At 60.7% G+C, this 27,839-nt stretch overlaps 1 protein-coding gene across 2 annotated transcripts in view; it reads left to right on the forward strand.

Annotated features, from left to right (window-relative positions):
* Positions 1-23,508, forward strand: part of AFDN (afadin, adherens junction formation factor) — a 146,968-nt gene extending 123,460 nt beyond the window's left edge. For both annotated transcript variants that reach the window (XM_062187033.1, XM_062187034.1), the window contains exons 26-33: positions 1,402-1,596; positions 1,960-2,051; positions 2,673-2,858; positions 3,541-4,542; positions 12,334-12,447; positions 17,708-17,999; positions 21,176-21,260; positions 21,961-23,508. In XM_062187033.1, the coding sequence (XP_062043017.1) occupies positions 1,402-1,596; positions 1,960-2,051; positions 2,673-2,858; positions 3,541-4,542; positions 12,334-12,447; positions 17,708-17,999; positions 21,176-21,260; positions 21,961-22,114 (2,120 nt within the window). In that variant the 3' untranslated portion in view covers positions 22,115-23,508. The remainder of the gene's footprint in view (positions 1-1,401; positions 1,597-1,959; positions 2,052-2,672; positions 2,859-3,540; positions 4,543-12,333; positions 12,448-17,707; positions 18,000-21,175; positions 21,261-21,960) is intronic.
* The last annotated feature ends 4,331 nt before the right edge of the window (positions 23,509-27,839 follow it).

A 27,839-nucleotide genomic window follows, 5' to 3' on the forward strand; every position in this document is an offset into this window, starting at 1 on the left:
GTTAGGTACTGGCGGTCGTCCCAGTGCCGAGGGCCAGGAGTAAGGTGCTCCATATTCCCCCTGGAGCCGGGGTTCCCTCGGGGCCACCCCAGCATCCACCAGCTGCTCCTCCCTGCCCCCAGAGCCGTCTGACTCCGCCCCCCGTGGCTCCCAGCGAGCACAGTAGTGAGGGCGTCCGTGGGCTCAGTCTCGTGAGGCCAGGACGGGAGGCGAGTCTTTGAACGATAGTAAGTTCAGTTCTCTTCCATGCATTGCTTTGTGAGCAGTTACGTTTCTGCACGTACTGAGATAAAGCCGGATTATCTTCCTGTGCAGTTCACTTTCTTTAAGAGCTCATAGATTTACGTAGTTTATTTTTGGGAACTGTGGTTTTGAGATTCTACCAAAAACTTAACGTCAGGACAAGTTTAGGATTTGTTGAAAGGACGCAGAAGCTGCAGCGGAGAGCCGCGGCGCATTCCTCCCGCCACCGCGCACCTTCCCGCTGGTCCTGAGACGCCTGCTGGGCGCGGCAGCCGCCGGCCGGGGGCCTGGGCAGGGCCCCCTCGTCACAGGTCAGGGTCGGCACCGGCAGCGCTCGGAGCGTGTCTGAGCGCCCGGGCCTCCTGTGAGCGGAGACAGCAGGCGGCCCCGGCAAAGCCACGCGGCCTGTCACCGGCACCGGCCTTGACGCGCGGCACCCTGCGTCTGCTCTCCGAGTTCACGGGCGTTAGCAAATCCGCGGCTAAGTCGGGGGTCCAGGAGGGAAGCAACTGCTGCACAGGTCAGCAAGCGGAAGAGAGCTCCGGAAAGCAGGGAGCCGAGTGACCGCTTCCAGTGCGGCTCATGACGCGGCTCGCCCTGGGGACCGTAGAGCTTCACTGGGATCGGCAGGCAGGCTGTGGCGAGGACACCCGCCTGTCACGGCGCAGTGCCTGGGTGTGAGCCCCAGCTCTGGCTCCCAACTCGGACTTCCTGCTGCGGAGACTCTGGGAGGACAGGTGGTGGCTCAGTCGGGTCCCTGCCACCCGCGTGAGAGACTGGCGTGTGCCCCTGACGCCCAGCCCTAGCCCAGCCCTAGCCGGCACCGGCATCTGGGGACGAGCCAGCAGAGGGGGCCATATTCTTTTGTTCTCTGTGTCTCTCTGCCTCTTAAAATAAGTACATTTTACTTAAAACAAGAGTTTCTGTTTATGAGGAGATGAACTGAACGTGTGTTTTTCCCACTGATAACCTGTGATATAAAATGTTGTCATTTTTGGTGTATTTATTTTAAAGCTTTTTAAAGATTCCATAGAAACAATGTATTTTAGGAAGATTAGCATATTTCTCACGTTAGCAACAGTCGTCAGGAATTCCGGATGCTGCAGGTGAGTGAAGTCGGTTGCTGCACAGGTGGGGACGCTGACTGCCCGATCTCAGTTTCAGATCGCCGTGGCTCGGGGAAACCTCGGCCCAAGAGTGAAGGTTTTGAGCTCTATAACAACTCAGCCCAGAACGGGTCTCCTGAAAGTCCTCCGATGCCTTGGGTGGAGTACAGTGAGCCAAAGAAGCTGCCTGGTGACGACAGACTGGTGAAGAACAGAGCCGATCACCGCTCCAGCCCCAACGTTGCAAGTAAGAGGGGTCGCGTCATCGCTAGCATTCTTCTAGCAGACACAGAAGCTAAGTTGGGGAAGCTTTGATTCAGAAACACATTGACGTCCAGCAGGAACGCAGATCCCAGAGGAGGTGTGAAGTGGTTTTCACACTTTCAAAGGCTGAGAGAAGGAACCCCGAGGGACGTGGTGCAGAGACAGGACACTGGGGCCCTGTGAAGTGTGTGCCAGCAGCCGCGGGGCTGTAGGTGCCCTGAGAGCAGCCGGAGCTGTCACGGGCAGTGCGGTGTGAGGAGGACGCGGTCACAGCCCTCCAGAAACCCGGTCGTGCCTGCCTGGTTTGTTAATCTCCGCTTCAACTTTCTTCTCCTGTTTCCAGCAGATCAGCCGCCCAGCCCTGGAGGAAAAGGCACGTCCGCCTCTGGAGCAGCAGCTAAGATCACGTCCGTCTCCACGGGGAACCTGTGTGCTGAGGTCAGGCAGAGACGCCGTCCTGCCCAGCTTTGCCCTCGAGGGTCAGGGTTGTCAGGCACATACTCACCCGAGAGATTAGCAGTGGTTACATTTTCCAAGTTTTTAAATTTTCTGCTTTTTTATTTTCAGTTTTATATGAAAGATACACAAAGTGAGAGACAGAGCTCTTCCATCTGCTGGTTCGCTCCTCAGATGCCTGCACAGCCAGGGCTGGGCCGGGCGGAGCCAGGAGCTGGGACCTCATTGGGGGTCTCGTGTGGGTGATGGACCAGCCATTGGAGCCTCGCCTGCTGCCTCCCAGGGGAGCACTGGCAGGAGGTCGGGCCGGAGCCAGGACTGGAGCCAGGCGCCAGTTGGGGGGTTGATGGCTCCCGAATGTGCCGCATCCACTCTGGATTTTTGGCATACTGGTCAAGTAAACTGGATTTAGATGGCTGGGTTTGGGCAGGAGTAAATGTTTTTCATTATTCACGGTACAGAGGCCAACACTTTGAATTTTTAACATGGGGTGTGATGTAAATACTCTTTGTAAGACCTTTTCAACGTGAGAACAGCTCAGTGGAAGCAGCGCTGTGTGCATCGCGGCCCACTTGCTGTCCTCTGCCCTTGCCGTGTTCACAGGAGCCGCTGCCTGCACCCAGACCCGAGGCCTACCCCATCCCTACACAGACCTGCACCCGCGAGTACTTCACCTTCCCCGCCTCCAAGTCTCAGGACCGGGCGGCTCCTCCGCACAGCCAGTGGCCGAGCTACGAGGACAAGCCTCACGTGCACACGGACAGTAACCACTGCAGCGTTGCAGTTCAGGTTAGAGACGCGGGGGTCCACGAGCCCCCCCAGGCCTCACGGGGTCAGGTGACCACCAGCAGGCTGCGGACGGCGGCCCTGAGACGCAGCTCACGGCTTCTCAGAGCATCACTGTTGTCCTTTGTGAAGTTAGGTCTGAGGGAACAGGGACTTTTCTGCCGTACTCAAACGTCAGGAGAACCATGTTAGGAAGAGGTTGTTAACGGGCGTTTTTATAATCCCTAAGATGGGGCAGACCCCCCGGAGCAGGGCCCGTGCTTGCTGCTTGTGTGGAGCTGGCCCGGGAGCTCAGAAAGCCAGGCCTCCCCGTGGAGACGCAGGTGTGGCCTGGGTGGGTGGAACGCTCCGTGCTTCTGCTCAGAGAAGGCGCCCTGGGCGCCTGTCGTGCCGCGAGACGGGCGGCCACGCCTGTTCTCCAGAAGCCAGAGCCGTGTGGCCGGGCCCGTTAAGGCAGCCCAGGGCGCTGTGGGCCAGTCGGGAGGGCACTGGCCCGGAGGGCTCCGGTCTGTGGTGCGGAGATTCTGTGTTTCCTCACAGAACCGTGAGCCTCGGGGCAGTCCCGGTGCCGTTCTGCGTACTCACTCATCCGTTCCAGGGTTGTGCCTCCGAGGCTGACGGCTGTGGGTTTTCCCGCTTTCCCTGGCCTGGGCTCGGACGTGACGGTGTCTGTTTTCTTCCCCAGCGTGTCACTCGCTCCCAGGAGGAGCTTCGGGAAGATACAGCTTACCAGCTGGAGCGGCACCGGGGGGACTCCGCTCTGGACCAGAAGTCCGACAGCGACGTGTGGCTCAATCAGAGCTCCTCTGTGGAGTCCAGTACCTCCAGCCAGGAGCACCTGAACCATTCCTCCAAGTCCGTCACCCCGGCTTCCACGCTGACCAAAAGCGGCCCCGGCCGGTGGAAGACGCCGGCAGCCGTCCCGGCCGCACCGGTGGCCGTCTCCCAGCCCATTCGGGCAGACCTGCCTCCACCACCCCCGCCGCCTCCTGCCCACTACGCCAGTGATTTTGAGGGGATGCCCATGGACTTGCCTCTCCCACCCCCTCCCTCTGCCGGCCAGGTAGGACCCCAGGCCGCCCAGGTGGCCGCAGCGGAGCGGAAGAAGCGGGAGGAGCACCAGCGGTGGTACGAGAAGGAGAAGGCGCGCCTGGAGGAGGAGCGGGAGAGGAAGCGCAGGGAGCAGGAGCGGAAGCTGGGCCAGATGCGCGCGCAGCCCCTGGCCCCGGCGCCGCTCGGCCCTCTGCCCGCCGCGCAGGTGAAGCCGGAGAAGCCGTCGTCCCTGCCGCGGCCCCAGGAGACGGTCATTCGGGAGCTGCAGCCGCAGCAGCAGCCCCGCACGATCGAGCGCCGGGACCTGCAGTACGTGACCGTCAGCAAGGAGGAGCTGGGCTCCGGGGACAGCCTGTCGCCCGACCCCTGGAAGCGGGACGCCCGGGAGAAGCTGGAGAAGCAGCAGCAGCTGCACATCGTGGACATGCTGAGCAAGGAGATCCAGGAGCTGCAGGCCCGGCCGGACCGCAGCGCCGAGGAGAGCGACCGGCTGCGGAAGCTCATGCTGGAGTGGCAGTTCCAGAAGAGGCTGCAGGAGTCCAAGCAGAAGGACGAGGACGAGGAGGAGGAGGAGGAGGAGGACGTGGACACCCTGCTGATCATGCAGCGCCTGGAGGCCGAGCGGAGAGCCCGGGTAAAGGAGAGCGCCGCCGCGGCTGTGCGTATCTGCGCCCCTCGCTTCCGTCACGCAGGCAGCTGAGCCGGCAGCGGGTCGATGCACGCCTCCCTGCTGGCTCGCGTCCTGCAGAGCCGAGCCAGGGTCACAAAGCTGACGAGCACCAAGTACGGTCCAGTGACAGCCTTGCTGTGTTCGTCAGAAAACTCCCAGTTAGCCCCTCTCAGTTGAGAAAAAGAGTATTTGTTAGCGATCAAGATAGCGTGGACCAGGGTTGGCAGAGCTCTTCCTCGGATGCCGGAGAGCAAAGCTGGCGGGCTTGGTGGCCAGACATGCCCTGGCTGCTGCCCAGCTGACCGTCCCAGGACGCCGGGGCCACAGACACCGTGTGAGCACGGGTGTCGCCGTGCGCCCACAGACGGCACAGAAACAGGTGCTGCCTCCTGGCCGCCTGCCAAGGAAGCGCCTGTGGTGCCGGAGTTAAGGCCTGGTCAGTGTCGCTCCCGGAAGCGCGGCCTTTACAACCGGCCCCCTTTGGTGGTAAAGCAAGTGTCCATTAAGGTCTTGAGCAGTTCTGTCTCAGGGTAATGGAAAGATACTGAGAATTCTTTTTTTTTTTTTTGGCAGGCAGAGTTACACAGTGAGAGAGAGAGACAGAAAGGTCTTCCTTCCGTTGGTTCACCCCCAAATGACCGCTACGGCTGCACGCTGCGCCGATCCGAAGCCAGGAGCCAGGTGCTTCTCCTGGTCTCCCATGTGGGTGCTGGGCCATCCTCCACTGCCCTCCTGGGCCACAGCAGAGAGCTGGCCTGGAAGAGGAGCAACCGGGACTAGAACCCGGGGTGCCGGCGCCGCAGGCGGAGGATTAGCCTAGTGAGCCGCGGCGCCGGCCAAGACACTGAGAATTCTTTCTTCATATTTCTCCATAGTATGAAAGCAACTTTTGTTCTCTTTTGTTTCCGGTAAAAGCAAATTTTAAATTAGTTTAATGCAATAAATTATTAAAATGCCCAATTTTAGATGAGAGCAGGATTCTTGGTTAGCTTGTCAGGACTGTGCAGGGAGCGCAGTCCGTGGCGGGAGTAGCGCCCGCGTCGTGTCGAGGGGTTTCAGGGTCTCCCCCTTTTCCAGTCACCTAGCGCAGTCTTCTAGAGAAGACGGCAAGAGCCTGTCCCTGTGTCTGGGAAGCTCCTGAGCCACGACTGCTGGTGACCTGTGACCTCACACGAGCGGGGCTCGGAGGGCCCAGCCGCGGGATCCCTCTTCAGTGTGCTCTGAGTTTTCCCAAGAAGTCTCTGGTTCATGCTTCTCACTGCACACACGTCTCGGCCAGATGTGCCCGCGTCCCTGGTGGGCAGTGAAGTGTCTCAGCCGAGCACAGAACGCCAGCAGTGGCCTTGACCGTTAGCAGCGGAGTCACCACAGCAGGCCCCATGCAGAGTGACCACTGGGTGTATCCCGAGAACCGGTGACTCGGAAGAACAGCTGCTGGGCGACCCACTGGACACTCCGTTCCAGGCCTGCTGTGCTGCTGTCTGCCCGCGCAAGGCCCCGGGTCCCCAGGGGGTGTGTCCATGGCCGTGGGTGGCCCTGCCCCCACAGTTCCAGGGAGGGTGCTCAGCCTTTGCCACGTGCAGTCTGTCAGTGGCTGCGCACGGCAGACACCAGACACGTGGGCGCCGGCGGCTCCCCGCCGTGCAGCCCTGGCTGGGCAGAGGGAGGTCCGCAGCGGCTTTGCCGCCTTCGGATTTTCATTCTCCGGAAGTCTGAGCTGAATTTTTACTTGACGGTCTATCGGGATTTTTCCAAATGGTTGAAGTGTCTGCTGCTTCAGAATCTTTTGGTTTACTTGGAAAGCTGCTTACGATAATTCAGTAAGAATTTTTTGCATGTCACAGATATCAGTCTCCAAATAAGGCAGCCCAGGGCGCTTGTGCTTTCTGGTTTCTGTGGCTCAGTGATGGGACGCAGATGTGTCCCGCAGGGGGGACGTCGCCCTCCCCTCGAGAAGTTAGCTGCAGCCCCTCACGCCCTCCCTGGGCTGCGCATGCTCACAGACGTGCCGGTGCGGCGTGCGGCTCTAACCGACTGTTCACACTCGTCTTTCTTTTTTTCCCTCTGTTGCTGCAGCAGACCGCTGTGCCTGCAATCTCTGTTCTAGATTTGGTATGTTCTCGTTCTTCCCTTTGGTCCCTTTGCTGTCTCGATTTCCTTTTCTCGTAATGGTGGTTGTCTGACGTTCCGGTAGAGCCGGCTCTCGGGCTGTGCAGCCCAGGGGTCTCGCCCCGCCTAGAAGCATGCCTGAATGTTACTAGCTAGTCACGCTCCACTCGCCTGTTAATTTCCACCGTCACTGTTTGTTTATGGCTTTGACCTCCTCTCAGTTTCAGTCATACTTTGATTCTGTGTATCCTTATGTAGTCCTGAGTACGTGAGCACCGACGTTACAGCGGGCAGTGTATTGCACTGGTAGATTTCAGGTGTTCCGTCAGCGTGGGCTCAGTGGAGTGCCAGCGAGCGGCGGCCGAGGCGTCACGTCTGAGGGTAGAGTGAGTGCCCAGCGAGCTCGGGCAGCGTCACAGGTAGACGCTGGGCTTGTGGGCCGTGCCACACGACAGCCGAGCTGCGTGTTTCGTGCACTCTAGGGGAGGTGGCTTGGCTGCCGGGTGCCCTCAGTCAGTTGTACTCTGACCCACACGTTTAACCCAGTTGTTGTCAGCCTACAGTCACCGTCACCGCGGAGAGAAGCCTTGCTTGGAGTCCTCCCCGCCTCGGGATTTGACAGGCATAGTTTCTCACTGTGTATTTTGTTTTACACAAAATAAGATCCATTTTTCTCTGTGCACAGATACGAAGGTGTCCGTTCATGGAACTGGAAAGTGCTCCTTCCTGTCTGTGAGCTACTCAGGAGCACAGATTGGGGGGGGGGGGGCAGCCTGCGGGGTGGGCGGGGCGCCTCCTGCCGTGGGGACCTCGCAGGAGCTGTGGCACGGAGAGTTACTCCCAGAGAAGTGGTGCAGTTTCCTTTTGTTAGAAGATAATTATTTTGGAGTGTTGATACTGACCCTAACTACCCCGTTCTCAAGCACCTGGTCCCTTGCCAATGCCTGTAGAACTCTTAGCTGTCAGAAGTGGCAGGTGCCATCAGTGAGGATCTGGCCAGGGTGTGACCTTGGAGGCCAGTGTGGATCGGTGCCACTCGCGAGACGGTTGGTAGGCAGATCCCAGGACCGTGGGGCCCCGATGAGATAAGCAAGGTAGGTTCTGCTCTGTTTGGGGACAGCCAAGCGTCTCAGGTGACAGGGCCTCCTAGGCTGGTCCCCATCCCCCCTGCTGGTCTGTCAGTCTAGGGCCTGGCCCCCTTCCTCTGTGACCATTCCAGGACGCAGGACTGTGCTGACACCGGCCCAGCCCCTCACGTTTCCAGCCCAGCCCCTCGCACCCTAAGATCGGGAATGCACCTGACTCTCTTAAGGCCTGCACGCGGGAGTCATGAGTAAGACTTTGTCCTGCAGCCCCCACCACGGCCGCACTCCCCTGTCCAGCACAGAACCCTCACGGCTGCCCCGACTGCCTCAGAACCTGCTCTGGCCTGAGCCGCCATCCTCTCGTGTCCTGGGTTAGTGCCACAGGGAGTGGCCAGTGTGCCCCAGGTCCCTATGAGGGAGCCAGTAGCCAGTGGGATCCCAGGAGGTTGTCCCCAGAGCCCTCCCGGGTGAGGCGCCCTGCACCTGAACAGACATTCCCAGTTGCCCTCGACCACAGGCACTGCTGGGTGTGTGCAAGCACCAACCCCCCCAGGCCGGGCTCACGACCACCTGCCGCCTGCCGTCCCCCGCCCCCGCCCCTCCGTGTTCCTTGCCCTTCTCTGGGCTCCCCATGGCTGGCTGCCTTTGCCATGCACGTCTTGCTTAGACGCTGGCATCCTGGTGAGTGCCCCTGCCTGTGCTGTTCCACACTGCGACCTGGGTCCCTCACCCCGGCTCCTGTCCCTGCACCTTGCTTGTTTGCCGAGCACTTGCTCCGTTCTCTGACGTCTTGAACGTGACTCACCATGGTGTGTGTTTGTACCTCCATGGAGCAAGACCCTTGTCCAGGTTTCTAGAAAGTTCTGGCATGTTGTCGGCCCTCAGTCCCGCCGAGCGAGTGGAATGTGGTCCTGGACCAAATTCCGAGTCCCTGAGGACAGTGAACTTGGGCAGTGTAGGAAGCCCAGGTTTGACCGCTGCTCCCGGGTCTCTCTGCTGCTCACTGGTGCAGAGAGACCCGGGGGAACTTGCTGGCTGAGCCACGCCATGCACTGAGGGCAAGTCCAGCTCCAGGAAGCCTGTGGAGTGCGTGGCACTGTGCCTGAAGAGCCCACTTGGCCAGGATCCGGTCAGGGCCGAGTCTGCGGGGCAGCAGGCTGGCCCTTCCCTGAGTGACAGCGTGTGCACTCTGGTCGCCAGACGTGCGTGGAGCAGAAGGGCCAGGCCCACAGCCACGGGGGAGTTGGGGTTCTGACCAGAGGACCCATTTTTCCACTGGACGTGTACTCGGCCTGGCCATCTGAGTGGCTGGTCACCCAGCTGCCCCGGGCTGTCTGCCGATTGGGGCAGCACACGAATGCAGGAAGAAGTCTTGTTGGAGACATAGAGTGAGAGAGACGCGTCAGCAACGTCAGCTGCCCGGGGGAAATAGTAGGATTGGAAGCGGAAGTTGCTAGGAGGCCTAGCGCTGGGCCTGTTAGCCAAGGAGCCTGCGCAGGCTGGGCTGCTGCGGGTGGGAGCTGGCTCCGCCCCGCGGGGAGGGGCGGGCGTCCTCATCCGACTTCAGGAGTTGGGGGAATATGAGGGAGCTTCAGAAAGTTCGTGAGAAATGCATTTCATGAAAAAAAAATGCGTGGATTTCAAGAGTTGTTTGTACCAAAATAAACTCGTCTTTTGATTGCATTTTCTGTGAACTTTTTAAAGTCCCCTGTGTGTGATGGGGTCAGAGGAGACTGTTCCCATGGGGACCTCGGTGTGTGCTGGGGCTGCGCCGTCCCACCGGCCACGGCGGTCCCTGAGCAGCCAAATGCCTGATGAGACAGCCGCAGGCCTGGGCTCAGGGCAGGTAGCTGTCCGCCACCAGGGGTCTGAGGCAGGGCCGGGCAGGGCCGAGTCAGCGTGCGAAGGCCTGAGCAGCTGTCGTCTGGGGTTTTTGGCGTTGAGTCCCCTGTAGGGTAAGCGAGTTAGCGGGATGAGCAGGTGCAGCGAGACGTTTCTTAGGGGCTTGGACGCGTGCGTTGTGTTTCAGTGGACGGGCCGGCAGGTGCGGGGCAGGAGCAGCCCTGTTCTAGCTCCTGGTGTGGTTTTGTGGTACAGAACTAGATGCACAGCTGTCAGCGTGCTGTTTTGTCCTTCCTTTCCTACTTGGAATACTTCTTTAGGAACGCGGACTGCCGGTGTGGACTGGCCATAGGGTCCCAGCGTGGCCCAGGAGTGGAGTTCAGGGTTCGTGAGGCAGGCAGGCCTCTCGGTCCTGGACTGTGGGGTGATTGCAGCTGCAGGGGCCACGCCTGTCGCCCACTGTCTCTCCAAGGACAGCGCCCTGTTCTGAGCTGGGCCGAGCTTCCCTTCTTTCTCACGGTGCCTCTTGGGCTGAGGAGCGGAGCTGGCCAGCTGTCCTTGGAAGACAGTTTATGTTTTAGGAAATGAAGGGAACGTGAACCAGCCAGACAGTGGACAGGAACTGCCTGAAGTTCTAGCAGCGCTGGGCAGGTGGCTTTCCCTTTGCATCGGTGAAGAGCTGCAGAGCACGGAGCAGCCCCGCTCCCCCCCAGGTGTGGGAGCGGCCGTAAGGGCGGCCGCCCGTTGGGGTTACAAGACACAGAGCACGGAGCAGCCCCGCTCTTCCCCCAAGGTGTAGGACCGGCCGTAAGGGCGGCCGCCCGTCGGGGTTACAAGACACAGAGCACAGAGCAGCCCCGCTCCCCGCCTGGTGTAGGACCAGCCGTAAGGGCGGCCGCCCGTCGGGGTTACAAGACACAGAGCACGGAGCAGCCCCGCTCTTCCCCCAAGGTGTAGGACCGGCCGTAAGGGCGGCCGCCCTTCGGGGTTACAAGACACAGAGCACGGAGCAGCCCCGCTCCCCCCCAGGTGTGGGAGCGGCCGTAAGGGCGGGCGCCTGCTGGGGTAACAAGACACAGAGCACAGAGCAGCCCCGCTCTTCCCGCCAGGTGTAGGACCGGCCGTAAGGGCGGCCGTCCGTCGGGGTTACAAGACACAGAGCACGGAGCAGCCCCGCTCCCCTCCAGGTGTAGGAGCGGCCGTAAGGGCGGGCGGCTGCTGGGGTAACAAGACAGCACCCATACTTGTGAGAGTGGTGACTGCTCGGGTTCTTAGAGGCTGCGTCTGTGTTAAAGGACGTAACTGGCCGTATCAGTGTGTGCTGTTCTCTGCTCAGAACTTTCTAATCGGGCCTGAGATCAGCTTGTCTTGCTTTGTGCTTGCTGGGCGAGGGAGACCGTGCTGCCTGAGTGCGGGGCTGCTTCCCTGGGGTGTGTGCCCGGGATTGGCGCTGGAATCCCCAGCGACTGGCGCGTCCCATCGCGCGGTGACGCTGGGCAGGGCCTGCCGGGCTGCCCCGTGTCTGCTCCTGCTTAAACACAGTCACCTGACCTCCCTCCTGTGACCTCTGGGTCGCACTAGAGAAAAGGGAAATTTTTTGTCTTGCAGTTTTTTTCTGTTACCTTTTATGATTGTTTGCTGAGGCGAGAAAATCAGATGGTAAGGTCAGTTTGCCCTTCTCCCCAGATGTGTGTAAGTGACGCACTTGGCTCGGACAGCTTTGGAGCTGGTGTTGTTCTGTAGCACACATTTTTTTCTATCAGGAACAAAAGTATTGTATTTTTGTTTCAAAAAAGACTGGCGGTGCCGTAGAAATTAAAGTCACGTGCCAGGCGTCGTGTGGACGATGCTCCCGCCATGACGCAGGAACTGCAGATGGCTTCCTGGTCGTGTGCCAGTGCAGCTGGGGGTCCCTCGGGGCCCAGTCTCTTCCTGGTACAGGTGGGGCATGCGGCTTCCCCGGGGACCTGGAGGCGACAGAAGGGCGAGGCCGTTCTGTTCTGACCTGGTTGTTTATCTTGGGCTCCTTCCTGGAGCACAGAGGGATGGGAGCAGGGGCTCGAGGAGCCCAGACCCGGAAGTCGGTCCTGGGCCATGGGCCTGTTTCTGTCTTGCTTCACGAGGACGGAGCTTTGCCGCGTGCTGAGTCTGAGACCAGCATCTGGACATGGTGACCGTGGAGGACGTATTGGGAGGGGACCGCAGCCCCCAGTGCAGAGTCCATGCCTCGGCGGGTGTCCCTGCGCTGGGACACAGTGCCTGCAGTCCAGGACGGACCGGAGGCAGCCGGTGGCCGGGGGAGGCGCCCAGGTCCTTGGTGCCCAGGAAGGAGACGGGTGCTGCAGGCACACTGCTGCTCTCGGCGCTCGTGGTCCGCAGGGTGCAGTGCCGCCACACGGGGAGGGCCGGCTCCTTGCCCCGCGGGGTGTGCTGTGCTCCCACGGAGCTGCTCGGCCTGAGTGCGGCTCCACAGACATGGGCGTGTTTCTGTGTGCACGTCTGAGCCGTGGGTAACCCTGGGACTGTGACGTCCCGTGAGGTTGTGGAGCTAGGAGATGCGCAGGTTCTGTCTCCGCAGCGGCCTTCACTCGCTGTCGCGTGTTTACCTCTGCGTGCGTGCGTGCGTGTGTGTCTCCGTGTCCCTGTCTCCGTGTCCTGCTGTGTGCCTGTGTCTCGTGCTGGGGGGGCTGCGTGGAGGCTGACGCCGCTGTGCTGTTAGTTGCAGGATGAGGAGCGCCGGCGGCAGCAGCAGCTGGAGGAGATGCGGAAGCGAGAGGCGGAAGACCGCGCGCGGCTGGAGGAGGAGCGCATGAAGCGGGACGCTGAAGAAAAGGTTGTGGTCCTCTGAGGGCAGCTAGCGTGCAGAGCGGCCGAGCGCCGCTCGTGCTGGGGCAGCGGGGCTGGACCACGGCCGCGTCCGGCCCGCCCGCGTCTTGCTGGACTCTCTCCAGACCCCCTGCCTCCTCTGAGCCGTCTCCCTCCAACTGCGAACGCTTAGTGCGCTTGGCAGTGGGCCTCGTGGCTCAGGGTCCGTGTCCCCGGGACCGTGCCCCCGTGGACGTGGTCCAGCGTGCTGCCGTGCGGGGCGAGGGTGACCTTTGCGTGGAGTGGGGGCCGCGGGAGGCAGCAGGGGCACGGTGAGGCGGTGCGCGGGTGCTGGGAGGTCCCAGGAGGTCCTAACACGACTCCGTGACCCACGGAGACTAGCGTGCCGTCCCGTAAGTGCGCTGCCTTGTCTGTTTCCATCCTGTGCTTTTGAATTCAAGCGATCCTTTCCTTTGAACTTGTACACGACGTCCTGAGAAACGGGGGCTCTGAATGGTCTCCGGCTCTCGGGGTCTTGGTGTCTGAGGCTGAGGCTGTGGGACGAGGTGGCTGAGGCTTGGTGGGCACCCAGGTCTGTCCCCGGGGGCCTGCGTGGCGCTCAGTCCTCCCCTTCCGTGAAGGCCTGGGGGACGATTTAGTTGTAATTAACAATTCCTCCTCGCTGATCCAGGGAGCTGTATTAACAGACCCCCCCACACACACCTATCCAGTGAGCTGTATTAACAGACCCCCCCATACACACACACCTATCCAGTGAGCTGTATTAACAGACCCCACACACACACACATCTACCCAGTGAGCTGTATTAACAGACCCCACACACACACACCTATCCAATGAGCTGTATTAACAGACCAACCACACACACACCTATCCAGTGAGCTGTATTAACAGACCCCACACACTTACACCTATCCAGTGAGCTGTATTAACAGACCCCCCCCCACCTATCCAGTGAGCTGTATTAACAGACCCCCACACACCTATCCAGTGAGGTGTATTAACAGACCCCCCCACACACACACCTACCCAGTGAGCTGTATTAACAGACCCCCCCATACACACACACCTATCCAGTGAGCTGTATTAACAGACCCCCAACACACACACACCTATCCAGTGAGCTGTATTAACAGACCCCACACACACACACATCTACCCAGTGAGCTATATTAACAGACCCCACACAAACACACATCTACCCAGTGAGCTGTATTAACAGACCCCCCCACACACACACCTATCCAGTGAGCTGTATTAACAGACCCCACACACACACCTATCCAGTGAGCTGTATTAACAGACCCCTCCCACACACACACCTATCCAGTGAGCTGTATTAACAGACCCCACACACTTACACCTATCCAATGAGCTGTATTAACAGACCAACCACACACACACCTGTCCAATGAGCTGTATTAACAGACCCCTCCCACACACACACCTATCCAGTGAGCTGTATTAACAGACCCCTCCCACACACACACCTATCCAGTGAGCTGTATTAACAGACCCCCCCACACACACCTATCCAGTGAGCTGTATTAACAGACCCCCCCACACACACCTGTCCAATGAGCTGTATTAACAGACCCCCCCCACACCTATCCAGTGAGCTGTATTAACAGACCCCCCACACTTACACCTATCCAGTGAGCTGTATTAACAGACCCCCCCACACACACCTATCCAGTGAGCTGTATTAACAGACCCCCCCCCACACCTATCCAGTGAGCTGTATTAACAGACCCCCACACACACCTATCCAGTGAGCTGTATTAACAGACCCCCCCACATACCTATCCAGTGAGCTGTATTAACAGACCCCACACACACACACACCTATCCAGTGAGCTGTATTAACAGACCCCACACACACACACCTATCCAGTGAGCTGTATTAACAGACCAACCACACACACCTATCCAGTGAGCTGTATTAACAGACCCCCCACACACCTATCCAGTGAGCTGTATTAACAGACCCCCCCCACACCTATCCAGTGAGCTGTATTAACAGACCCCCCACACACACACCTATCCAGTGATCTGTATTAACATATCCCCCCACACACACACACCTATCCAGTGAGCTGTATTAACAGACCCCCCCACATACCTATCCAGTGAGCTGTATTAACAGACCCCACACACACACACCTATCCAGTGAGCTGTATTAACAGACCCCACACACACACACATCTACCCAGTGAGCTGTATTAACATATCCCCCACACACACACACCTATCCAGTGAGCTGTATTAACAGACCCCCCCACATACCTATCCAGTGAGCTGTATTAACAGACCCCACACACACACACCTATCCAGTGAGCTGTATTAACAGACCCCCCCCACACACACACCTATCCAGTGAGCTGTATTAACAGACCCCCCACACACACCTATCCAGTGAGCTGTATTAACAGACCCCCCCCACACACACACCTATCCAGTGAGCTGTATTAACTGACCCCCCCACATACCTATCCAGTGAGCTGTATTAACAGACCCCACACACACACACCTATCCAGTGAGCTGTATTAACAGACCCCACACACACACACATCTACCCAGTGAGCTGTATTAACATATCCCCCCCACACACACACCTATCCAGTGAGCTGTATTAACAGACCCCCCCCACATACCTATCCAGTGAGCTGTATTAACAGACCCCACACACACACACCTATCCAGTGAGCTGTATTAACAGACCCCCCCCACACACACACCTATCCAGTGAGCTGTATTAACAGACCCCCCACACACACCTATCCAGTGAGCTGTATTAACAGACCCCCCCCACACACACACCTATCCAGTGAGCTGTATTAACTGACCCCCCCACATACCTATCCAGTGAGCTGTATTAACAGACCCCACACACACACACCTATCCAGTGAGCTGTATTAACAGACCCCCCACACACACACCTATCCAGTGAGCTGTATTAACAGACCCCCACACACACCTATCCAGTGAGCTGTATTAACAGACCCCCCCACACACACCTGTCCAATGAGCTGTATTAACAGACCCCCCACACACACACTTATCCAGTGAGCTGTATTAACAGACCCCACACACACCTATCCAGTGAGCTGTATTAACAGACCCCACACACACACACACCTATCCAGTGAGCTGTATTAACAGACCCCACACACACACACCTATCCAGTGAGCTGTATTAACAGACCCCACACACACACACCTATCCAGTGAGCTGTATTAACAGACCCCACACACACCTATCCAGTGAGCTGTATTAACAGACCCCCCATACACACACACCTATCCAGTGAGCTGTATTAACAGACCCCCCCCACACACACACCTATCCAGTGAGCTGTATTAACAGACCCCACACACACACACACCTATCCAGTGAGCTGTATTAACAGACCCCCCACACACACACACCTATCCAGTGAGCTGTATTAACAGACCCCACACACACACACCTATCCAGTGAGCTGTATTAACAGACCCCACACACACACACACCTAGAGACTCCCCGGGGGCTTTTGTGGTGAAGTGGTCTGTGAAGATGTAGAGCCACATAAGGGTGAGGTGGAGATGCAGGGCGGGCGTAGGGTGCACAGTGGGGACCCAGGCCCACGTCCATCCTGGCTGGCAGCCCCGCCCTCGCTTGGTTAGCATCTGAGCCGCTGTAGAAGCACTCGAGCGCGGGGCTGGCAGGTCACCCGAGTCGGAGTCAGATGGAGGCACTAAGGAACCCTCAGCCACTCGGTTTCTCAGAGCTGGTGGTCAGTGGTGACGTCTGTGTCCCAGCAAAGCCCCCCGGCCGTTTCCAGGGAGATGCTTTTCCCGATGGGCCCTGGTGGCGGCAGCCTGGGCGAGCAGGGCGGGGCCGTGCCCGAGGGGAGAGCCTCTTGGGTTCTGTGATTCTCCTGCTGTGTTCTCATAACTCACGATTGTGTTGAATACTCTTGTGTTTTAGTAACTACTTCTGTCATTGAGCGGTCACTGTAAAAAGTCGCTGAATAACCTATTTTTCATACAGAATGTCCACAATTGACGGGTTTGCTTTGCTCTGGAAAAATGTGCCGTTCACTTGCTGAACAGAACAAAGTCACCTTGGGACCCATAATTGCGTGTGCTCCGGGGGTGACTAGAAGGGTGCTGTGCTCGCTGCCGCAGTGCCCGGCGCTGGCTGCTCGCGGCGCTGGCTCTTGGCAGCTCGTCCAGAGCCGCAGCAGTCACAGGCCGCGCTGTCTGTGCCGGGCAGATGGCGGAGTCTTGTCTCCAGGACTTCTCCAGAGAGCCAGAAGATGAAGTGAGAAAGGGGGTGGGTGCTGATGGCCGGGGCCGGCTTCCTCCCCAGCGTGTCCCCCGCGGTCGGCGCAGGCCGCGGTGGCTCAGAGGTGGTGACCCAGCCGGGAAGCTCCGCGCCGGTGCCGCTGACCGAGTTTACAATGCACCGAGCCTCGCTGAGCGGCCCGGGGAGGCAGGGGCTCTGTCGGATCCTTCGTCCTTTCTCGCTTCTTCTCGTGCTCTGGCTTGTCGATCTGACCAACTGTGCTGTACCTTTTTGCTGTTAAAGAACTCTAACTCCTGTCGCCTGTAGTCTGTGCAGATGTATGTCAGAACCAGTGTACAACACGTGTCGAAACATATCTGAATCCCGTGTCTTGTTGCCGCGAACGCCCGGCTCGCTCCTCTCCCGCCAGGGAGTTGCTGAAGATTGGACACGCGCGTTCAGAACTGTGGGAAGTCCACGTGTTAGATGGTTCCTTTGAGAAAACAAGCGATGTCTTACGTTCGTGGTCTCCTGTTGACCCCTGCCGGGCCCTGGAAGGAAGGAAACTGGGGGCCCCCTCGTGCCTTCCTTGCGGGGGCCGCCGCGCTGACTGCACTGAGCTCAGCCGGAGTCTGTCTGTCCTGAAGGTGCCGCTGCCGCGGGCGCGGCACAGCCCAGTGTTAGTTTTGTGTTGTCTGTAAAGCTCAGCAGTGACAGGTAAGTCACCAGCCTGCCAGCCACGGGGGAGAGCGACTGGAAGGAGGCGAGGAGGCAGGCAGGCAGGAGGGAGGCGGCGCAGCGGGCGGCTGCAGGCCGTGCCTCCGGCCGGGGGGTCCGGGCCCCTGCTCCAGAGGGGGCGGCAGGCTCCTCCTGCTGCTTCCCTTAGAGTGACAGTGACCTTATCCGTGGACTGTCAGCGTGGCCATGGGGACCCGGGGCCAGCACGCCTGCCCTTCCTTGACCTTTGCACTCTGTGTGTTCCCGCCCGCAGAGGCGACAGGAGGAAGGGTATTACAGCCGCCTGGAAGCCGAGAGACGCAGACAGCACGAGGAGGCTGCGCGCAGGCTGCTGGAGCCCGAGGAGCCCGGGCTGAGCCGACCCCCGCTGCCACGGGACTACGAGCCCCCGTGCCCGGCCCCGGCCCTCGGCGCGCCCCCTCCTCCACCCCAGCGGAACACCTCCTACCTCAAAACGCAGGCCCTCTCCCCAGACTCGCTGTTCACGGCCAGGCTTGTCGCCTACAATGAGGAGGAAGAGACCGAGTCGGACCCCAGCCCAGCAGGTCAGGATAAGTACTCCAGCACCAGGAAGTCTCACGGGCACCTTCCTGCTGCCGCCCGGGAGCCGCAGCCACGCCCGGCCTCCGACGGCATCTCCCTCTCCACCGCATTCCGGCCACCCTCCGCCAAAGCCAACAGTACTGCCCACAGGGCGGGGCAGCCCCCGCCCCCTCCAAAAAAGCCGAGCTTCTGCCGCCCCCGGCACCCTCCAGGTAGAGGCACAGACAGGGCGGCAGTCCAGCCCCCTCTGGCCCGTGATTGGGCCTGGAGTCGCGGCTGCACCTGCTTTGGGATTCGAATCTCGCAGGGTCACGTGCCCCCATGTGGTGCCCGCCCCCTGATTGCAGCATCTGCTCATGCTCCTGTCCGGTCCAGGGCTCGGCACTGCCATTTCTGGTGTGCCCCGTAGTTCCCTGTCCTCCATCGGTGGCCATGATTGCCCTTCCCCGGTCCTCCCGAAATCACCTGACGTACTGTTGGTCTTGGCTTCCATTCTCTGCCTCTCCACGCGCCTGCTGCCTGCTGCCTGCCTGTGCCAGTGCCTGAGCGAGAGATGCTGGTCCCCCGTCAGGGCTCCCCTGGGCATCGAGTGCGGCTGCGTCTGAGGTGCAGCCTGCGTTGGTGGTGGTGTGGGCGGTGCACCCCGGCTCCCCTCCTTCCTGACACCTCACGTGCTCGGCACCCCCACAGCGTCAGCAGCCACACCTCGGTGGGCACACGGTGGCCGCCCCAGGCTGACAGCGGGGGTGCGTCTGCCCTGAGGCTCCCTGAGTGTGGCGCTGAGTCACGGGGCGCTGGCGTCCTGGACACGGAACTGGAGTGTGGGCGCTAGGATCCTCAGCTCCACGGAGTGTGTTCATGACGGCTCACCTGCTCAGCTCTCCGGCAGCGCCTGGCGCAGTGCCGTCAGCCCCTCAGCAGATCCTACAGGCCGAGCGGTAGCTGCCGTGTGAGGCTCACGGCACAGACACCAGGCTTGGCAGCAGGTAGCACAGCGGGGAGTCACTTCCAGCCACGCTGGCTCTCGCACCAGCGACTCTTGTCTTGTTTCACACTGGCTGTAAGTAGGTCGTCAGAGAGGCCGTGGCCTGCATCGCGCTGCTCGGCCCCTCCGAAGACCTGCTTTGTGTGGTACAGAGCTGTCCCCCCTCTGTGTGGTACAGAGCTGTCCCCCCTCTGCCTTCTCTCCAGCCTGTCGCTTTCCCTTGTCCAGCCCTGTGTCTGTTGGGGCCTGTCTGGCAATGCTGGCTCTGGACACCAGACGCGGCGCCTTCCACTGGGGGTGTGGGCAGCACAGCGCCATGGTCTCAGCATGGCAACACGGTGAAAGACGCCGTGGAAACGACTTGCATTGTATAGCGGCTGACAGTAGTCGATGTGCTGATGGAAGGCCCTGGGCGTTTTGAAGAACTCATTTTTACCAGTGGAAGAAGCCAAAATCATTCTTAAAGCAAAGCTGAAAATATAGAATGCAATGATTTTAAGCCAAACAATTCGAATTGAAAATGGAAAAACCCCAGCATGCAGGTGTTCGCCTGCAGGGGCACAGTGGCTTGGCTGGGAGAGCTCCCGGCTCCGTCCGTGCAGCCTCGGCTGAGGCCGGGAGCCCAGGCTGGACTGCGGGAAGGTGCGGTGCCCCCAGGTTCCACGCAGAGGCAGCTGGGGAAACGGGAAGACTCGTTGGCCCAGAGGAGAACTTCAGTGCTGGGGTGCTGTGCCCTAACCTCGGGTTCGCTGCTGGGGTGTGGGCGGCACGGTTTGAGCATGCCTCACCCCAGCCTGCGCTGTGGGAGACCCGGAGCTTCCCAGTGCGAAGTGACTTTCCTGCTGGTATTGAAACGAATGGAAACAACAGGAATGCTGGTTCGACGCCCCCGGTTCTCATAGGCGTCAGTGACGGTGTCGGCTTCCACCTGGGTCCGTTTACAGCCTTCTGTCTGCGAAGCTTCAGCAGCTGCTCGCTCCCAGGTGTCACAGGGCAGGCGTTGTGTGCGGCCAGCACGGCCCGGCCAGCCCGGTGTCTGTGTCCCCTCCCGCTGCCTTGTAGGTGTCTTGTGCCACAGCAGTGGGTGGGGTAGCTCGTTTGTTTCAAAGGCTTTAGTTTCTTTTCATAATCTTAGTCATTTACTTATTTTTTAAAGATGTACTTATTTGAAAACAGAGCTGCAGAGAGAGAGGGAGAGACGGAGAGAGGTCTGGTGCACTCCCCAAATGGCCACATCAGCCAGGACTGGGCCAGGCCGAAGCCAGGAGCTTTTTCTGGGTCCCCCAAGTGGGTGCAGGGGCCCGAGCACTTGGTCTGTATTCCGCTGCTTTCCTAGATCATCAGCAGGGAGCTGGATCAGAAGCGGAGAAACTGGGACAGGAACCTGTGCCCATGGGGGATGCCGGCGTCACAGGCAGCGGCTCTGTCTGTTGTACCATGATGCTGGCCCCAATGTAACCATTTATTTTGAAACAAAACTTTATTCTTTATCCTGAAAAGAGAAGGTTAGCCTGCGATTACTCCTTTAAAAAAAAAAAAAAGATTATTTATTTATTTGAAGGTCAGAGTTACAGAGAGACAGAGGTGGGGAAAGAGAGGGAGAGAGGGGTCTTCCAAGTGCTGGTTCACTCCCCAGTTGGCCACAATGGCCAGAGCTGAGCCGATCCAAAGTCAGGAGCTCCTTCTGGGTCTCCCAAGCAGGTGCAGGGGCCCAAGGACTTGGGCCATCTTCCACTGCCTTCCCAGGCCATAGCAGAGAGCTGGATTGGAAGTGGAGCAGCCGGGACTCAAACCAGCGCCCATATGCTGCGCCAGCCCTGCGATTATTTCTTAATCTTTGTATTAACGTTTGCTCCTGAAATTATGTAAGAGAGTCCTCAGGGTCAGGCATTTTGCCATCTTCGGAATCCAGGGTGCTGTGTGTGATGTGATCCGAGCTTCTGGGAGATACGGCTGCCCAGTTCTCCTCTCTCATCCCAGGCCCAAGTCCGTGAGCCCCGTCTCTGGGTAGGGAGTGGCTGCCTCGGGCCACTGAGCTACAGGTGTTCTAAACTGACGGCTCCTCCATCCAGCCTGGGCCTCTGGATCTCCCGTTTACCCAGTAGAGACCTCGTCCTGGGGGCACTGCATCTTCGCCGTAACGTTCAGAAATAGTGCACGTACCTGAACTTTGACTTTTCTTTTTCTGGGAAGGACCAAACTCTTACACGGGATCTACTGGGACGGCTGCCGGAGCCCAGGACGCCTACCGGGATCCCAGGGAGAAGCGCTCTAAGAGGTACGGGTGCAGGGCCGGGCGGGTGTGAGCAGGGCTTTGCTAAGCTCCGTGTGCCCTGAGCGCTGTTTGCAGCAGTGGCGTGTGTGTCCCGGGCACCAGGCAGGCGGCGGGGGCAGTGGCCGAGGCAGCTGGTCTCGGCAGCGCACCGGGGCAGCGGGGCCCCTCGCCCCTGGAGGAGGCGTATTCACCGGTGTCTCGGGTCCCACACGGCACTGCTTGGTAGATGGGCACAAGGTAGTAATGTGAGAGTGGAATGTGACTTAGCCCTCGTTTCCTGGTGGGCTTCAGTAGGTTTTTTTAGAGATTTATTTATTTGAGAGTTGCAGAGGGAGAGGAGAGATGGATCCTCCATCATCTGGCTCACTCCCCAGATGGTTGCAACAGCCAGGGCTGGGCCAGGCCAGTGCCAGGAGTGTCTCACACGGGTGCAGGGGCCCAAGCACCTGGGCGTCTTCTGCTGCTCCCCCAGGCCATAGCAGGGAGCTGGGTGGGAAGTGGAGCAGCCGGGACCCTAACCAGCACCCAGGTGGGATGCCGATGCTGCAGGCGGCGGCTTAAACCTGCTGCGCCCCAGTGCCCCAGTAGTTTTAATCGCAGAAAAAATGGTATTGAAGTTTGAGAGTGAGCCTCCTCACTGCGTAGTCGGCGGCCTGCCGTGCGGACGCCTCGCTCACTGACACTGCCTGTCTGACCCGCACAGCCACGACGCGGATTCGCCTGGGGGTGCTGGAGCCCCTGAGAACCTGACGTTCAAAGAGCGCCAGCGCCTCTTCTCACAAGGTCAGGACGTGTCCGACAAAGTCAAGGCTTCCCGGAAACTGACAGAACTGGAAAACGAGCTGAACACCAAGTGAGGGGGCTGTGCGGACGCTGCCTGGCGGGCCGGGGCTGAGTGACAGCGACCCTGTCTGAAGTGGCTGGGATTTAGGGGCGTTCAGACTCCCAGACGTGTTCTCACTTGACCAAACGATGATCGTTCGTGCAGTGTGAGTGCGGACGACCTCCTTTTCTGAGTGGAGGATCAGGATCCTGCTGCCGCTCTAGGGTGGGTCCGCCCCCGGCCCACCACCCCCGTAGTCCTCACAGGGGCATCAGCAGACAAGTCCTGTCCCTCCCCCTCTTCAAAGACCCCCGTGTTAGCCTGCACTACTGGGCTGCGGTTTGCACTGCTCAGCGGCGGCCGTGAGGCCCCTCGGGTTCCAGACTGTTCCATGCCACTCCTGATCAGTTCTAAATATTTGACTTAAAGAAATCCTCCTAAATGGAAATTTGGGGATTTAAACTTAGGGGTTTTGTTTTTAGAAGTACCGGATAGCTGTTAGGTTAATAAATTATGGATGGATTTTGAGAGAGCAGTTACATTAGAGTCCGCCGGGCTTCAGCTCCTCGGGGCCTGTGAAGGGGTCTCCTTTGCTGGACAGTGTCCCTGAGCCCAGGAGCAGGGGCGACACCGACTGCACTGTGCCCCCCAGTCCACGGGCAGACACAGGTGCGAAAGGAGGGCTGAGCCACTGGCGTCTGTGACCGACGTATTCCACGAGTGACGCGTAGGCAGTTCGAGCTATTGCTTGCAGTGTAGTAGTTATTTAATTCTCATTTCTCCAGCTGTGGGTAGGTGGCAGGTGCTGGGGAGACGGACCTCAGTTTGTTTGATGTTGTGTGACGTGAAAATGGTGAATTCCCTTGTGGTCGCCAAGCCCCCCGTGAGGCCAGGTGGTTCCCCTGCCGTGCTGTCCTCCCGGACGTGGGTGAGGCAGGTGCGCACTCTGAACAGAAGCCGCTGCTCGTGGGGGTGTGCCATCGGCTGCTGAAGCAGCAGCGTAAATACTTCCTATGCTGTCAGGGTTCTGTCTGAGTGTGCTTCTTTTACCTTCCTTTGTTTAAGGAAGCGCGTGGGGCGCTCCACGTGTTGGTGAGGGGCCAGGGCGAGCAGGCTCCTCCCGGAGGTCTTGAACACTGGCGGCCTGGCCGTGACGCGGCCACACCTGCTCTAGGGAGAGACTGTGCCGCGATCCAGCATTCTGTTAGCGTGCAGAAGGACAGCTGCACGGGGGCTCACGGGGGCACACGGCGGCACGGAACACGGGGCAGGCTTGTGTGTGCCACTGGGAGAGTCAGGTCAGATGTGTGTACGTGTAAAAGTGCTTTCATAGCGGCGTGCACCCTGGGAAAGCACCGGAACTGCTGTAGTCTGTTTCTACTGTACTTCAGTTACAGCCTATTTTTAATAAACTTTTATGTATTTAAATGTGTTCGCATCACTTTGAAGTTGCTGGCAGTTTCTGATTGCCTACGAGCCTGCTCACAGCACACGCAGGGAGAGCTGCTCCCGTGTCACCCGGGGACGGTGCGCCTGCGGCTGCAGCCCTCGCGGCTCCGCCACCGGGGCCTGGGGAGCCAGAGACAGGCTCTCGGTGCTACCGGCCCACCGCGGCTCTGCAGGTGCACTGGGAGGGCCACGGGCAGAGGTGGGGAGCTGCGGCCTGCTTAGGCCCCGTCGGCCCCGCCACGCCTTGGTGCCCTGCTGGGTGTGGGTCCTGCCCTCGTGTGATCCCGGGCCCCGGCTCTACGGCCTTTGGGCAGCAGCACTGGGACGACGCAGCGTCAAGGGCCCTAAAGGACTTTCCGGGGGCCACAGTGACCCAAAGTTGTTGGCCAAAGGATGGGAAGTCTCGGGCGAGAGGGGCGCGTTGTGCACAGCAGGGAGCTGCAGCCTGCAGTGCCCTGAGGAAGCGACCTCCCCAGAGGAAGCCATGTCCCAGGCTGCAGGTCTGGAGCCGCCTCCGTGGCGGGAGTGGCTGTATGCTCGCCGCTACGTGGACGCCCAGAGTCCCTCCCGGGCTTGAGAGCAGAGACCTGGAGGCCGAGTGTTGGTAATGACCGGGTCGGCTCCAGCCTCCAGCCCTGTTGCTGAGACTGGGGAGAGGGACTGCCTGCTCGGGGCCGCGCCCCGGCCACGAGCAGGGACTGCAGGGTTCTCTGGTCCGCCGTGGCCCAGCGTGTCCTCGCCTCGCCGCGGGAAACACTGGTGCCGAAGGTGGGGTTGGGCCCCGCCCTGGGCCGACAGCACGCACAGCCGAGTGACCTCCAGGGCCGGGGTGTTCCGTTCCAGAGATGTGTCCGCTTTACTTGGAAGTCACGTGCGCCCCAGAGACACACGTCGGGGCAGACTGGACGGCGGGCTCTCGTCTGGGGGACAGTGACTGCCCCGTTTCCCAGGGCTGCCTGGCCGTGGGTCCCAGGACGGCCCGTTTCACCCTTTGCCGCTTCCATGTTTACAGAAAGTACTCTGCACAAAAAACAAAAAAATAAAAAAAAAAAAACAAAGAAGAAAAAAAAACGAAAGAGAACAAAAAAATAAAAAAAGAAAGGAAAAAAAAAAAAAAAAGTACTCTGCAGGTTTGGGATGTGACCTGCACCGAGTGTGGGAGGGAGCTGATCCACTCCCCACCTTCCAGACGCCGGCTCGCTCCACACATGGCCACAGCAGCCGGAGCCGGGCCAGGAGCCAGAAGCTCCACCTGGCCTGCCACGTGGGCAGCAAGAACCCAAGGACTTGGGCCATCGCCTGCTGCCTCCCAGGCTTGTGGGCACTGAGCTGGATTGAAAGTGGGGTAGCTGGGGCTGGAACCAGCGCTCTGCTCGCCCTGCTGTGCCGGGACCCCTGGGCAGAGCCATCTGGGAGAACAGCACTCTCTGGGGAGAGAGGCTTGCAGCAGGCAGGAGAAGCCTAAGGCCAGGGGCTGGTGCTCTGGGGAAGAGAGGGTTGGGGGCTCCCGGGGTGCAGGCTTGGAGAGAGCCAGGTGCCAGCTAGGGAGCATCCTAGGAGTCTGGCCCGCACACACGCTGCGTGGGACGGCCCAGCCGGGTTCTGTCCCTGGCTCCACTGGCGTTTGCAAGGTGGGGGAGGAGTGGGAGCCGAGGGCCTGAGGAGGGGGCCCGGGGAGGGCGTGGAGTTGTGGGCGTGGCTGGTGGAGGGGACGCCTGCTGACACCCGCTGAGCCACTTCCTGCTCTGAAGACAGCGCCTGGGCCTGGTGTGTCGCCCTCTCCTTTGCGGCTCTTGCTGGATTTACGGACTGGAGCGAGCGCTGCCAACTGTTGACAGCTTCGGCACGAAGCGGTGCAGCCAGCACGGGCCGTGTTCGGGCCTTGGGCCCCTGTGCACTGCCGTAGGCGGGGGTTCTCCCGTTCCCTGGCCCTCGGAGCCAGTGGAGGAGCGCACAGTGGGGCTGCGCACGTGGCACGCCCAGGTGAGGTGATAAGCGTGGATGGGGAGGTGCCCACAGGTGGTGCGCCCAGGACCCTCGGGCCTCCCTGCAGGCTCCAGTGGGCTCTCCAGAGCCAGGAGGGGCCGTCACGGGCCGGGAAGCCTGGGCTGGAACCAGGCTCAGCTGCAGCGGGCGGCGGGGGTGGGGGGCCGGTCCGGGCGTGGGGCGGGGCACGTCCGGGGGTGTTGAGGATGGAAGAGGAGGGCGAGGGCGCGTCCCGGCCCCCCGCCCCGGGGGCTGTGCGGTCACGTGGAGCGTGGTCAGGCGCGGAGGGCCCTCGCCTGGCGCTGTCCCCCTTTGCTGGTCAGCGCAGAGCCGGGGGCTGGGGCGGGGCGTCGAGGACAGGTGCGGCCGAGGGGCGGGGCGAGAGCAGCAGGTGGAGCAGGGGCGGGGGTCAGGGCAGCGGCCGCAGGAGTGGCCTTGACCCGCTGGCCCCCTGCGGGCCATCGCCGGCTGGGAGCGCGCAGGCGCAGAAGCGCGCCTGAGCGGTGCGGAGGCAGCCGCGATGCCCGGGCGTCGCGGGCCACTGGCGAGCTTTTGGGAGCGGCGAGGGCAGCAACTGCAGCGTCAAGTGCGGGTGAGGCCAAGAACGGCGCCCAGGACCCTCAGGGCCGCCCCTGAGCCCCCGCCCCGGGCCGCCTCCCGCAGGCACAAGCGGGCGTGGAGGAGCGGGTCCGTAACGGCGCCCACGCGTGCGCGTGCCCCGTGCGGGGCGGCCGGGCTCCCGAGCGCTCAGTGCAGCCGGCGCGGGGACCGCGAGGCCGAGGCGGCCGTGGGGAGCGGGCGCCCCCACTGTCCCTGGGCGGTGCTCCCCCAAACCTGGCGGACCCGGAAACCCCAGGAGCGCAGGCGTGGAGGCGGAGCCGAAATCTGTTCTGGAAAGGCCCCCCGCAGCCCCCCGGCTCCCATCCTTGCCCCCCTCGGCTTGACAGACGCTCACTTGGAGGGTGGCTGAGCTCCTGGGCTCCCTGACCTCACCCGGGGCCGGTCCCGGCCGGTCCCGGCTGCCCTGGCTGGGTTGAGGAAGCGCAGTCCCTGGGGAGGACCCAGGCAGAGCCAGGATCGCGGGGTGCAGTCGCCCCCCAGCTCAGGGACACTGTGTGGGCCGTGGGGCGAGAGGCTGGCTGACAGGAGCGGCCAGGCACTGCCCGCCGGCTCGGGCCCAGCTGTCCCAGAGGAGGCCTGGTGAGAAGACGTCTCCCGGGAGTGGCTTTGTTTAGAGGGCATGTGGCGCTCAGCCGGGCTGTCGCGGGCCTGGAAGCGGCTCGTCGGAGACCCAGGTCTGGGTTTCTCCCGGCCGGCCCCGGCGCGCGTCCTCACAAGGTCTTTTCTCTGTGCGTCTTCACCCCCAGCGAGCGCCGTGTCCAGGAGGACCTAGCCTCGACCTGCCTTCAGATGGTCGCATCCGCAGGTCACGGGGGGCACAGCTGTGGCCAAGTCCACTGGGTCCACGCGGAGCCAGAGCCCGGCAGGGCGAGAAGCCGCAGGGCCTGGGCTGGGCAGTGAGGTGTGTGCCCTGGACAGTGTCAGACACAAGGCCGCCGCTGGTGCAGCGGCTGGGGCGGAGGGCCCAGACCGCCCCTCCGAGGAGCATACCTGGGTGCACCAGGGCGCGGTCAGCACCATGTCTGCCCAGGCTCCCACGGTGGCCCCTGGCTCTGCACCAAGCCAGCGGGGGCGGGGACGGTCTGAGCGTCGCCGTGGACCTGCCCGTTGGGTACGCCCCCTGCTCTGCCCTGGTCTCCCAGGCCCTCAGGGAGCCACCACGGGACAGAGCATCACACACGGAGCAGACCCCACCTCTGATGAGACGTCAGCATTGCCCGGCAGCAGGTACGCCGACCTTAGCCAGAGAGCTCTCCAGAACCATCACAGAGGTCCTGGAGACCGCCGATGGCCGCCGCCCCCACGCACCCCGGGTGACGCCAGCAGAGGTGCGCTGGGATGCCCAGTTAGCCCAGAGGGAAATGTTCAGTCTGATGGAGAGAAGTGAACACGCACACCGTGAAAACAGCTTGGAGGGGGATGGGCAGAGCCAGGGAAGGGGGTGGGGCTTTTCAGGCAGGGCAGTGGGAGCCGCGGCTGGGAGAAGGGGATGAAGGAGTGGAAAAGCTACTGAGAAGTGATTGCGAAGGCTTCCCCACGGGCTGAAGGCGGCGAACCACAGCTGGCGGAATCCGTGAGCTCCAGACACAGGATAAGCGGAGCCCCGCACGCACACGCGGGGCAGAAACGTCTCGCACGCAGGAAGACGGCAGCCCTTGGACTCCCGGTGTTGGCTTGAGGGCGTCCCCAGGGAGAAACACGGT

This window comes from Lepus europaeus, chromosome 3 (assembly GCF_033115175.1).
Source record: "Lepus europaeus isolate LE1 chromosome 3, mLepTim1.pri, whole genome shotgun sequence".
Lineage (NCBI taxonomy): Eukaryota > Metazoa > Chordata > Mammalia > Lagomorpha > Leporidae > Lepus > Lepus europaeus.